At 38.1% G+C, this 13,307-nt stretch overlaps 2 protein-coding genes across 4 annotated transcripts; one reads left to right on the plus strand and one right to left on the minus strand.

Moving 5' to 3' along the window:
* The first annotated feature begins 131 nt into the window (after positions 1 to 131).
* On the plus strand, positions 132 to 2,947 carry LOC121264936 (rhodanese-like domain-containing protein 9, chloroplastic). 3 transcript variants are annotated; one of them, XM_041168320.1, is made up of 6 exons: positions 132 to 486; positions 1,343 to 1,622; positions 1,753 to 1,903; positions 2,366 to 2,451; positions 2,530 to 2,634; positions 2,731 to 2,947. In XM_041168320.1, exons 2-6 carry the CDS (start codon positions 1,421 to 1,423, stop codon positions 2,799 to 2,801), a joined length of 615 nt encoding a protein of 204 aa, XP_041024254.1. In that variant the 5' UTR covers positions 132 to 486; positions 1,343 to 1,420; the 3' UTR covers positions 2,802 to 2,947. The 3 variants fall into 3 exon arrangements, with proteins under 3 accessions (XP_041024254.1, XP_041024255.1, XP_041024253.1); XM_041168321.1 differs by having other exon boundaries at positions 1,347 to 1,622; XM_041168319.1 differs by having other exon boundaries at positions 133 to 486; positions 1,372 to 1,622.
* Positions 2,948 to 3,287: 340 nt separating this feature from the next.
* Positions 3,288 to 13,307, minus strand: LOC121264930 (TBCC domain-containing protein 1-like). Its single transcript, XM_041168308.1, has 9 exons — positions 12,579 to 13,307; positions 10,503 to 10,649; positions 9,221 to 9,601; positions 7,368 to 7,472; positions 5,796 to 5,936; positions 5,175 to 5,378; positions 4,788 to 4,880; positions 4,546 to 4,657; positions 3,288 to 3,694 (listed from the first exon to the last, which is right to left on the minus strand). The coding sequence occupies exons 1-9, from the start codon at positions 13,074 to 13,076 to the stop codon at positions 3,651 to 3,653; spliced, it is 1,725 nt and encodes a 574-aa protein (XP_041024242.1). The 5' UTR covers positions 13,077 to 13,307; the 3' UTR covers positions 3,288 to 3,650.

A 13,307-nucleotide genomic window follows, 5' to 3' on the forward strand; every position in this document is an offset into this window, starting at 1 on the left:
CAATTTATGAGATTATTTTTATATAATTCTATTTCGAATTCCGAAACCTAGTACTACTCGAATACGCATCCGAACTGATCATGTTGGTGTTTCTATTTATGGGCTGAGGTTTACGGAATCTAGCGGCACTCGAAGGGCAGAGCGTTTCTAAACCTGGTACTAGTAGTACTAGGAGAGGGAGGTGCTTGCCGCCTTTCGGCTCCAACGTTCGCACTCCGCAGATCAGAATTTTCAAATGAACAAGGAAGGCTTGTGGGTTTTGGAAGGCCCAACATAGACTGAGGTGACTGGCGCCAGAGATTGAAGTAACATATCCAGTCCAGTTATGCATGCCACGTGGCACAAACCCATTGCTCCTCCTAAATTTCTTGAGCCACTGTGTCTATAATTTGTTAAGTTAGATAGCCATTGAGTGGGAGAGAGAAGCGAGGATAAAGCTCTTAGAATGGCAGGCATTGGGTTTTCTTCGGCGCTCTCTGCCACCAGGTAAAATCTCAATCTCATAGCGAGTAGACGTTAATGTATGAATACTCGCATGCATGATTTCTGGCTTCTCCATTTTTCTTTTTCGTTTTCACTTTTTATATCTCATACTTTGGTTTCAGTTTCTCCTTACAGAAGATAAAGCAATAAAGGGTTACATTTAAAGTTAATTAATGTGAATTCTTTTTCTTATGGAATGAAAAAGAACAGTAGATTGAATCTTTATCGACTTGGCCAATTCACATGAGTTCCTCATTCTTATGGACTTATTGACAAATCACAAATGGAGCATGGGAATCCAAAATTTTATTTTAGTTTCTTTAGCTTAGTTTTCCCAGACGTCAACTGAGGGTTACAGAGAAATTTGAGCTTTTTCTAGTGAGATCACCTTTGAGAAAAATTCATTTCTGATTTGTCCCCTGTGCCCCAGAGCAAATAAGGTCCAATTAGCAGTGACCTACATGGTTTCGGCCTTCAGGCCAGATTTGTTCTCGGTTGAGAGGAAACATTGTGTTTTTTCCCTTATGAGCGATTTTGCCGCATTGTTTTCACTTCTAATCACAACCATTATTCTAACACGAGTAGAGTCAGAGTCACGTTATTGATTAATTTTTTTTTTTTTTTTGGGGGGGGGGGGGGGGGGGGGTGTGAGAGAGAGGAGCGTGGAAGTTTTTGTCTGAGTCTCGGTTGTTTTGCTTTGAACGAATAACAAATTTATCTGAACTAAGATAGTTTTATTCATCTCAAGTTATTGAGGGTTTAGTTTGAATTACCATATGGGTGAGCTTGCTACGAGATACTATGTATAATGAAGCCAAAGCATTCACTTACTAAGACAATGATTGGATCTATGAGTAAGGCAGTAAGGGATCAAGCTTTTGTTTTCAGAAACTTTCAGACATCTTGGTTGGTATCCAAAACTCACAGTGGAAGGACCATGCCAGGGAAACTAAATCATCGGAAAAATTTGACCGTTAAAGCAGAAGTAAATTATGTGGATGCTGAAGAAGCAAAGAAACTAATAGCAGTCGAGGAGTATGCAATTCTGGATGTGAGGGACAAATCTCAATATGACCGAGCTCATATTAGATCATGCTCTCATGTGCCTCTTTTCATTGAAAACAAAGATGGTGATTTTGGTAAGGTTTCTTCCTATGCGTGTCTGTTCTTGTTAATACATCGTTCACTCTTTATCCTTTCTATATGCCTCAAAAAATTAGACTTTAGTATTTGGGCTCCATAATTTTTAGCTGGTAAGTTTTGGTGCAGGTACAATTATAAAGAGGACCCTTCACAACAATTTCTCAGGTTTGTTCTTTGGGCTGCCGTTCACTAAACCCAACCCTGATTTTGTGCAATCTATTAAGAGCCAATTTTCGCCTGAAAGTAAACTCTTGCTTGTTTGTCAGGAGGGACTGAGGTTAGTTTCCCAGTTGTCTAAATGTTTTACACAATTTAAGGTGGGAGTTTGCCGCAAAAAGTTTTTAATTGCTAATTAATGGAATAGTAAGACTTTAATTTAGTTTCAAAATGCATGATTGAGACATGCCCTTTGGAGAGGCCAGCCATGGATTTTGAGGCTCTCATAGTACCTTCTTTGTTCTTTCTTCGTAGGTCAGATTGAACTATTAACTGAATTGAATTGGGTTTTTATTCTTTCGTTATGGCATTCAAGCTTGGTGTGGCTCATACCAATGAACGGCTCGTTCAGATTCTTAAACCACAAACTAGCTAGCTATAGTTGATGTGTAGTGAAGAAGTATGGTAGACATTCAAATAAATTTATACTTCCATTGATGAGATGGCTTTATATCGAGTTATTTTCTGCCTAATCTAGGAACCAAACCTTTTGACAGGGTTCTGTTTCCTTTTCAATGTCAAGGTCTGTTGCTGCTGCTAATAATCTAGAGCAAGCTGGTTTTCAAAACATAGCATGCATAACATCGGGGCTTCAATCCGCGAAACCAGGTTAAAATTTTACTACTTTTACCAAACCGGGCTAATCCCGTATGTGTATGTAATGAAAGGAAACAATTTTGTTCGCAGGAACTTTTGATTCTGTCGGAACCACCGAGTTGCAGGATGCAGGCAAAGCTGGATTGGTCACTATTCAAGGAAAGATCTCGGCCGTGCTAGGAACAGTCCTTATCTGTGAGTTCTTCAAGAGTCCCTTGGGTTTACAATGCGGATGGAATGGATCTCTTCTTTTTTTTCTTTTCTTTTTTTAAATATTAATGCATCGTGCAGGTGCATATCTATTCATTACATTCTTCCCGGAGCAAGCAGAGAAACTATTCCAAATTGCACCAGTGAGCTAGTAGGGCTTCATAAAGGCCAGCCAAAAAGTTTTGCAGTTCCTCTCTTATGTTTTTAAAATAAATGATTTTGCAGTCCTTTCTGATTGATTATACGATACTAAGATTCGTATTTGAATCAAAGTGAGTTGAAATTGCATTAAACTCTGCAGATACGCGTGTAGTTGTTTTTCTTAAGTCAAATACATGCCATGCATGCATGCGTTGGTTATCATATATATGAACTTTGGAAGGTAGATAGGTTCCAAGCTTAACATGGAGATTGGAGAGTCGCAATTTGCTCTATGTAGTCAGGCATGAAATATAAGATCCGTGAGATTCAATGATAGAAACGCCAACAAAATCTTCAATAATAGAATGATCTTATTAAAGGCTAAAGCCATCTCAAATCATAAAAACAAACCCCCCCACCCCAACCCACCCACACACAAAAACACCTTTTACCTCCTTTTCAAATTCCTCGGCAAATTCACTCGGGAAATGGTAAACTCACAACAAACGGTCAAAACTTTTGAAAGCTTAAGAGAAATTCAGCATGCTACACCAAGAGAAAAACAAAAGGAAAAAAAAAAAAACTGTTACCCTTGTTAACAAAATATTACAGCCAGAATTTCCTTTTATTCAAAAATTAAATATTACAATGAGATTAGGAAATGTTTCGTGAATTCCACTCTGTGCACCACTATCAAAATGAATATATAGCTTTACCATTCTGCAGTAAATTGAGTTGATTCTCATCTGCCTCAAGTACCACCAGGAGTGGCAATGTGAACTTGGTGACGGTTGAAAAAGAAAACTAGAGAACTTACTTCTGTACCATCCCTAATTGTGCCATTTCATTATAATGATCTATCAGTCGCCTTGTAGGCAGTAAAGCTGACGGATGTTCCCCGAAGCTGTGCCAATCATAAGAGAACATGATTAAACCTCATTTAAATGATATGTGGGACTCTTCAGAACAAGAAAAAAATCTACATATTATAAGCTTATTATTTTTATTATTATTGGCAAAGACACCTATGTCACAAAAATAACAAGACTGCAGCCAACGCAATCTTGTATTCTAGAGCATCTGAAATTTTGCAAACCCAACGTTATCTATCTTCTCATTCGCATTAACTAAAGAAAAACAAACCCAAGGAAAGAGGAAAGAAAAATTGAAAGAGACAAAGATATAGACCAATTTCCATTATAGAAACTCCATAACAGAGGTATTCGAAAGTTGAGTAAGACATAAAGCTCAACGGTCCAAAATTTCCAAAAATGTAGCGAGTGATGTGATGTTTCAATATTACTTGCTCTCACAGATGTTACTTCATGACTCAAACAGAAGCAAACCATTTTAAGTTTTTTTTGCTAATTTATTTGGAATAAACATCGTAACATTAATGCTCAAACACAAGGCAACTGTAACAATCCTAATGACAATTGTGGATAGCAAGCAAGAAAAAAATCCTAAACGATTTTTCACACAAGCAGTAAAATGATTTTGAAAGCTGACTCAACCAAAGATCTAGCTCAATAAAATTATAACTTGTATAAAACGTTTTTACATTGCCAAAGAAATAAAAAGTGACTAGTAGAATTCTGTGCATGAATAGGGATGCACATGACTAGTAGAATTCTGGTCCATATGCATATAACTTTTTTTTTTTTTTATAAGTATGGTCCATATGCATATAACTTTCCAGCAGATTATAGACTCTGTGCCTCAATAAAACAAAACAGATGAAAGAGAAATCATTACCATATAACCAGTCTTTGAAATAAACATGGAGTGCAGAAGATAACTCCCGTTTCCGATTTTCCTCAAGTGGTGCTTCCCTCAATAGTTGTTTTATCTCCCCTAAATTCTTTTGCTGGAAAAATAATCATGAAGTTCAAACCAAATCAAGAGACCCTATCGTATAACAGCACTTTGGTACACAACAAGCCTGGGTAAAATAATAACATGAAGCATTTCAGTTCAGCATGGTTCAGTGGACATACATTTCTCTGCTGAGCCATCAAATAAACATCCGGTAATGGAAATGGGTTGCCTTTTGTAGACCCAGAGGATTCACCTCCAAACCAGTCCGGAATCTGTGCATCAAGGGAAAAAAAGGGATATACACAGCCAATAAGTCAAAGAAGAGGAAATCGAACCCGCAGAATCTCCCACACACCAAGAAATTCATATAATAACCAAGTCAAATACACACACAAACACACACCCCATGAGAATAAAAAAACATAAAAATAAATTATAACAAAGATCATGCCCAGAAATCTAGGTAACGGCCTTCATACACTACTTAATTACTCACAACACCACCCAACAAACATAGCACCAAAAAACACTCCTAGCAAGTTACACAAGACAAGTATAAAATATACCAAAAAATTTGTGAACTGATCAGGGTCCAGGCGCATAGCTGACTCAGCCTGCACATCAGAGACACCTGCAGGATGAGATAATGAATCGTGTGGATCAACCACTCCTAGTGTCAGGGGTTCGTCCCATCTATTAATTGTAGCCTCAACACCAACGTCATTCATGTGCTCCTCCAAATGCGCATAAAATGTATTGTATGGTGCCACCTAAAAAATTGGCGCAATGAAAAGTGTTTCTGAAAATGTTAAACAATAATAGATAAAAACACTTTAAACAATGCTGCTTAACAAAATGCTTCATAGGTTGCAGGAGGAAATTTGGGCTGGGTCCTATTCATGTTTTGAACAGTGACAGTATTTCATTTAAAATCAAATTGGCATTGGAGCTTTACGGACAACATAAGAATGACCACATAATTACTTCTTTTTTTATATAGGTAAGAATGACCACATAATTGCAGACTCAATATTTTCAAATTTGGCAATTATGATAGACTTTATGCAGAACCACACTTGAGTAACCTTCATTAATTGTATATTACCATGTAAATATAACATTATAGCCAATCTGTACTGGCTAGCAACTTCATGGGGGAATTGAAGTAAATAGTTTGAGACAACCACCTGCAGCTTATGGTTATCACCAACAATAAGTGGTCGCTGGTTTACACCCAAAAAGAACACACATTCTCTGCAGTTTGCTATGCAGATTCGCTTTGCTGCTGTAATCACATGAACTCGTTCACAATGCTCAACCCTTACAGCCTGTAAAAGCCAATCATTTACAATGCATCCATGTCAGTTTCCATTCGGATGGTGTTTTCTGTTCATAATTAATGAGTCGAAGTGAGTAAAAAATTAGTGGCACGTCTGTTGGTTACCAAGTTGATCACTTGACATAAGCATGCATTATATGCCAGGTATGTTAACAGTGAGGTAAAATGGGCGGTTCACAAAGCTACAAGTACAGACAAGCAAGATTGGTTCAACCCAGGATACCTATTGTAGGGCAAGCGACACAAGAAAACAAGTATTGAATAATGGATAACATCCTGCAGGGCAGTTTTGAGTGAAAAAAACCTTTCTACTCAATCCTCCCATCCTGGTACCGCTAACACCTGGCTGACAGATATATCTAATCTCAAAGAACCAAGGTTAAATGATCACATGATGGATAATTAAGTTGTTAGATATTTAATGCCATCTGACTTGATGGGTAACTTTAATATTAAGCATCCTTTGATGACCATCGATGCTGGTCTTTGTGAAAATTCCTTCTCTGTAACTCGACCATGTCTAACATACAAAATTAAAGCACTCACCCTATCAATATTCAATGCCATCTGACTTGATGAGTCACTTTAATATTGAGCATCCTTTGATGACCATCGATGCTGGTCTTTGTGAAAATTCCTTCTCTGTAACATGACCGTGTCTGACATACAAAATTAAAGAACTCACCCCATAATATCTAATGCCATCTGACTTGATGGGTCACTTTAATATTGAGCATTGTTTCTTGTCTCTCTTGCGCCCTCTTAGTCAAGGCTCCCTATTGAATATACTGGGCTAGGCCTATTCTTTGAGCAATATAGTTTTCTTATAAAAAAATATATATATATATTGAGCATCCTTTGATGACCATCGACGCTGGTCTTTGTGAAAATTCCTTCTCTGTAACGTGACCGAGTCTGACATACAAAATTAAAGAACTCACCCTATCATATTTTTCATAGCTACAAGTTCAGACTCCTAAAAATTCACATGTATTAAAAATACACCTGTATGGTATTTATAACATTAGTCTACCACACTCCAGCTAATTATAGGCACCAGTATATATCCTTCTTCCTTCTCAACCACTAAATCAATGTTTTAAGCAGATCATGATGATCATAATGATTTATATACACATTAGTTGCAGATCTTATATTTTCGGGAATATTTTTCAACAGTGATTAATTGATCATATGGTGCCAAAGAGAAATGACCTAATGCAAACAAGAAAGTATATACAAGAAACGAACGCAAAATGAACTAATATTCACTAGGCTTCAAAAATTCACTGTAGAAGAAAATTAAAAAAAAAAATGCTAGTTGAATTGAAAAATTAAATAATAATAATAATAATGAAGCACCAAGCAAACCATAAACATGTCGTAGTAAAATAGAATGTACTAAAATCTTGGTTTTTACCTTCCCAACTGCTCCAATAACTATAGTGGTATCAGAGCATCCATAAATGGTGGCATATCTCAAAGGTGCTAAGATGTAAATGACAGAATCATGACAATTTAGGACCTGCAATAGCATAATACCATGTTGAAAGCAGGCCAATACAGAAAACTGACTTTTAAGGAATAAGAACGTGAGTTTATATTATCACACTCAATATGTGCAGAGCATGCCAGACAACATGTTGGCTTAAACAAAACAATACAGAAAACTGGCTTCTGAGGAATAAGAACGTGAGTTTATTATCACACTCAATATGTGCAGAGCATGCCAAACAACCATGAGTGATGGAGATCTCCTTTTCGCTAACATAAGCTGCAATAAATTTTATATTAAAGCTTATTCTGATTTTTAGATATCAACTGTACTGCTTAAATCCCAAAAAGCTCAGATATCATCAGAATGAACAGTGTGGTGTTGAACTGCTACTGGCAAGAATAGAAGCTCTGCCAAGTAAATAATGCAGGAAGGCCCATAAGGTTCGTGTCATGGTCCCACTTTTTGTCCATGTAAAAAGTGATAGCCACCTAGATAAAGACACCCGAAAGTTTGGAGCTGAGAAAGATTTTTTTTTTTGTTCTAAATTATAGAGAACACTAGCCAGAAGATATCCTGATGCAGCAGAGCCCAATTGGACAGAAAAGTAATATCCTCCTTTGAAACCTAATGCCAAAGTTCTAGGCTCTTTTTTTTTTTTGATAAGTAAAAAAGTATTATTGATCAAAGAATGGGCAAAAACTCCCAATTACAAAAGCAGTTTGGAAGATGATCCCTATCTGTCAATTACAAGTATTTTGTGTGGACAGCCTCCTTAGGCAAGATTCTTACCACGGCAAAATTTCCCTCTTGAAGTCTTTCTAAGTCCCAGCCACTGTTCTAGGCTCTAACAACATTCATTGAAAAAAAAAAAAAAGACCTTCCGATCCCACACATACTGTCCAGGGCTATTAATTAGGCCCTAAGTACTACAACTATGCAAACAATGAATATTTTGAGCATTGAAAGAACTACATTATTTTTACGGATCAAGATCCTTTAGAATGCAGCATTTAAAATTCAAAGTTTTTGCCCGAACTTGAGGGCCTCCCGTGGGAGAAAAATAGACACATCAAGTATGTTCTACACCATTTATTGCTCATTTAATGCTGCCTAAAATATTTATACGGGCAGCAACAAATGTTATAGGGGCCAGTTAATGTGTCTCTCTCTCTCTCACTTGAGGGGATCTTTTTCCATTTTTTACAGGTAAAGTTGTCAGTTCTATGTATTGCATAAAAGATGATATTAAACATGCATCAAACAGAGGGAAAAAACAAACCAACAGACAACTGAAAGAAACTAATGGAAGTGCAGTTTGAAGGTTGATTCATAGGGGATCCTAAAAGTCAATCCAATCCAGCCAGGAAGCTATCCTAGTCGCATCTTCTTAATCTACGATTAGATATGATACCCAGATATCAATCTAAATGTAAATGCCAAAAAATATTAAATTATATTCATTCTCAAATTAACTTTCGGGTCTGCTCTGCAGATGTCAACAGAACCTAAAAGCAAGGATCTAACATCGAGTTTTTCTAAATTCAAAAAAAAAAATCATGAGGCAATTTCTAAGGATATTATAATTTCATTTTGTATAGTATCATAAACCAACTACGCATTAAAATTCCAGAAACTAATCAGAATGGATCTACCTCAGTCCATGTCCAGTCATCAACCATCAGATCTCATACTTTCAATCTGCTAATAGGCAATGACAAGTAACATTTTCATGCCTAAATTACACGTAAGGAAAGACAGATGTGTCCAATACAAACCTTCACAGAAGAACCTTTAAGATCAGATGCTTGCTTTACAAGTGATGATTTGGAGATCCCTTCAAGAAAACTAGAACCTCTAGCACTTGGTGAGGCCTTGATTGAAGTTGTGCAGGCATCTGCCATAGCAACATCCTGATCAGACGCACTCGCTGGGCCATTTTCTTTAAGAGAAGCTCTTTCCGAAATATGTTCTAAAGCAGAAGCTATATTTTGTAGCAGCCAATCATGAACTTGTGCTGCAGGAACGGGTACAGCAGGCATATCGGGATCTGAGTTCGCAAAAAATGGAGCATGTTGACTCAACTGAGTTCCTCCAGATCCCTTGTCATCAAATTGAATCAGAAACCCAAGGTGCTCAAATCTATCCATAGTCAAAACCTAAAACAATAGGCTTAATTAGCAAGGCCAGAGAAATGCTAACATTCACAGACATATTATAAATGCAAAGAGACAAATAACAAGAATAATTAGCAAGTGAAATCTATGACTAAAAAAAGTAAGTGAATGCCAAGTCGAATAACCTCAAATAGTTGGAGTTGGGAATCAAAAATAAAAATAACTCCAAATGTTTAATTTTTATCAGTAACAGCAAAAGTAATGGTTCCGCAACTTCCACTCAAAGCATCGAACAAACCCTACATATAAACATTTAGAAGCATGCAAATTGGCAACAAAACCTGTGGTGTTGGGCAATGCCTATTTCATACATATTAATAATGTTATTTTTACCCATTAAAAAAAACAAAACAAAACAAAACAAAACAAAAACAAAACCTATGATGTCCAAAGTGCAGCTAAGTAATGGCCCAGGTGCTTGCACCTTATGTTAAGTACAGAAAATTCAACTAAAGTATTGAGCCAGTCCATGACATTCATGTTTACGATGATATCATGAAAACTTTCTGGATAAAATGAAATAAGAAACCATGAGCTTCTTTTTTGATAAGTAAGAAGCCATGAGCTTCAAATGTGTTTTATGGGAGACCTGGGATTCAGAACTCTTGTAGCACTGAGACTCTGAGCATCGTTGATACCAATTTAGCCGGAACCAACAGCGGTATTAAGTGATAGACAGGGATCGGGTCTGGGACATGCACATAGTTTTTTTTTTTTTTTTCTAATTGGATGAAAAAAGTTAAAAAAAAATGCTAGCACTAAGTTCTTCATCTAATAGAGCATGAAATATCGTACTAAACAGAAGGAGAAAATAAAAAACAATGAAAAAGAAGTATAAAGGCTCCACCAAACTAAAAATGAAAAAGAGCAGCTGTTTACAAACCAAGGATTCTTCGCCTTCGCCTTCCCCTTCCACAGGCTCTGCTAGGAGAGAGAGGATGTTAGCCAAGTGCTTTTGTAGATATGATAACTGATGAGCCTCTTCATCAGCTTGTGATGGCATTAACCGACGGCTGTTGCTACGTACAAGCTGTCATATGCTTTTAGACAAAGTCAATAAAATTTGAAACATGACTAAATCAAAGTTTCTAGAGAAAACTTTACCGATCAAAAAAAAAAAAAGTTTCTAGAGAAAACTTAATTTTTTCTTTCAATAAGGTCTTAGTTGAAATTTCTAACAACTAATAGGAAAGCGGGGGGGGGGGGGCTAAATAGGACAAATTAAAAATTTAGGCTCTACATTCATGCACTTCCGATAAAAAATAAAAAATAATAATTGTCCACGCAGTTTGGGTTAATCATATCAATCCCCTTGGAAGAAGTCTGCGAATCAAAGGTTACACAAAACTGGAATATGATTGCAGGTCAATGAATTGTGTCGCTGCCATAGAAATTCTAGCAAATGCATCCTAAAAGTTAAGCTTGGAAAGTCCATATACAGTAATTGACAATCAGGTACTCGGGAGTTCTACTATACACGGAGTCAGGTTCAACAGACATGTCGAAAAAATAAAAAAGCACTCAAGTTTTGTTTGGGAAGAAAAATGCAATACATATAACATTTTTTATGATATGGAACCTAGCCAAGGCAGGGCCCTCTGGACCCACCCCTGGGAGTAAACCTAGGATACACGACCCCACCCACCAAGGTGGCTGAGTCCATTTTGAAATTATTTTAAGACTAATGAAGAAATAAGTTGCTTTTACGGACCAAGATGCATCAATTCAAGAAGTTCCTTTTGAATCGAATTCACAACAATAAAATTATAACTACATTTCAGAAACATTGGACAACAAGAAATATAAATATTCGATTCAAACAAGCTTGATAGAAAAGGTCGGGGAAAATAAGCTCGATGAAAAAGTTCCTACGCTGAATAGTAGGACTGTACAGGAACCGACGGGACCGACCATCGCCAACAGGAACATGCCACCGGAGTCCAAAACCGGTGGAGAATCGGTCGACCGGCAGTAGGAAATACAAGAAAGCAACGTCGGCCGGTCCGGTCTCGGTCTGAACCAAGTTCAAACCATTGAACCGGCTGATATAATATATATATATTTATATATCTTAGGTAAACGACGCCACTTAAGTGATTTAAACGGCGTCATTTTATACCTATGGTTTTTTAATATATATATATATATGAAACGATGCCGTTTGGTTTAATACACCAAACGGCACCGTTTTGGGTTAGGGCTTCATCCCTAACCCCCTATGCCACCCCTCCCCTTAGTGCATCGTTCTCTCTCTCTCTCTCTCTCTCTCCCCGATGCCATTGATCCATTTAAGATTTGTTGATGGGGTTCTTCAGTTCTTGTTCCGTTGTCGTTCCTCTCTCCCTACATCCATTTGCGTTGTTTCAAACTTTCAGGCTTTCGGCTCTCTCTCTCATCTTCAATTCATTTTAGGTTTGTTGATGGGGTTCTTGGAATGATTTTGTTGTAATGATTTTGTTGTGAGATTTGTTGATAGGGTTCTTTTAATTTTTCTAGTTTTTGTAATGATTTTGTGGTGAAATTCTTTGATGGATTTCTGAAGTGTAAATCGATGGGAATCACCATTGAACCGATGGTAACTGGCCGAAACTATGCCAGCTGGTTTTATCCCCCTTCATCGGCCAGTTTCGCTTGGTATCACCCCTGAAAAACATGTCGGTGCGGTAGGTCGGTTTTCACCCCTAGTGGATAGCAATAATTCACCAAATTACCCATTAAAAAAAATGCACCGAATTCCACTTAAAAAAAAGAAGAAGAATATAAATAAACCGAATTCCTCCCGAATAACAATGTAACACCAAGACCAATAAACCAATTGATTGCAAACTCCTCGCAATTAATTTGCATCCAAATCCACATGTATAAATAAAGTTTCTCCAGAACGTAATGAAAAGGAAATTATGCATTTCGAATTCGCACCCACATTGTAAAAGAAATTCAGAGCAATTAAGAAAATCACCTGGAGTGGCGACAATGCGGACAAGTAGCCATCGAATGCGGAGGTGGAGGGCCAGACATCGGCGACGGCGGCTGAGTCCTTGTGCGTTCTCGGGAGCAGCTTCTTGTAGGACTGGATGTAGAGGAAGAGGAGCAGATCGTGGACATCAGCGGCCACGGAGTCAATATCTTCGGGTTTAGAGCTGAAGAGCGGATCGGAGTCGGAGTGGAGGACGGAAGCGAGGGTGTCGAGGACGAGGCGGGCGTGGTCCAGGGAGATCTGGAGGGACTCGGAGAGGGAGGCAGAGTCGACCCGGCGAGTGGTGGTGTCGGAGGATGAGAGGAGGGATTGCTTAAGGGGGATTAGGGATTGGGTAGGGTCGGTGAAGACGAGCTTGGGAATTGGGAGGAGGCCATGCTCGAATGGCTCCCGCCTAGGGTGGAGAAGAGAGAGAGGGTTGGGGCTCGGTTCTTTGGCCGAATTAGACGAAGATGTTGATGTTTCAATGGGGTCGCTCATGGCGTAGACAAAGAAAGAGAATCTTTAGGGGGGAGAGAGAGAGAGAGACAGAGAGAGAGAGGGAGGGGTTGCAGATCTTTGAGGAATACAGTGAGAGAGAGAGAGGAAGGGCGGTGAGGATCAGATGTGTGGAAATTGAGGGGGAAGAGACTGCGTGGGCGTTTGTTATTGGATGATGGGAGTGGGAGCTAAACCAGAAGCCGCGAGGCCGAACTCAATGAATGCGATGTA

The sequence above is a fragment of the Juglans microcarpa x Juglans regia genome, chromosome 5D (assembly GCF_004785595.1).
Source record: "Juglans microcarpa x Juglans regia isolate MS1-56 chromosome 5D, Jm3101_v1.0, whole genome shotgun sequence".
In the NCBI taxonomy this organism is placed as follows: Eukaryota; Viridiplantae; Streptophyta; class Magnoliopsida; order Fagales; family Juglandaceae; genus Juglans; species Juglans microcarpa x Juglans regia.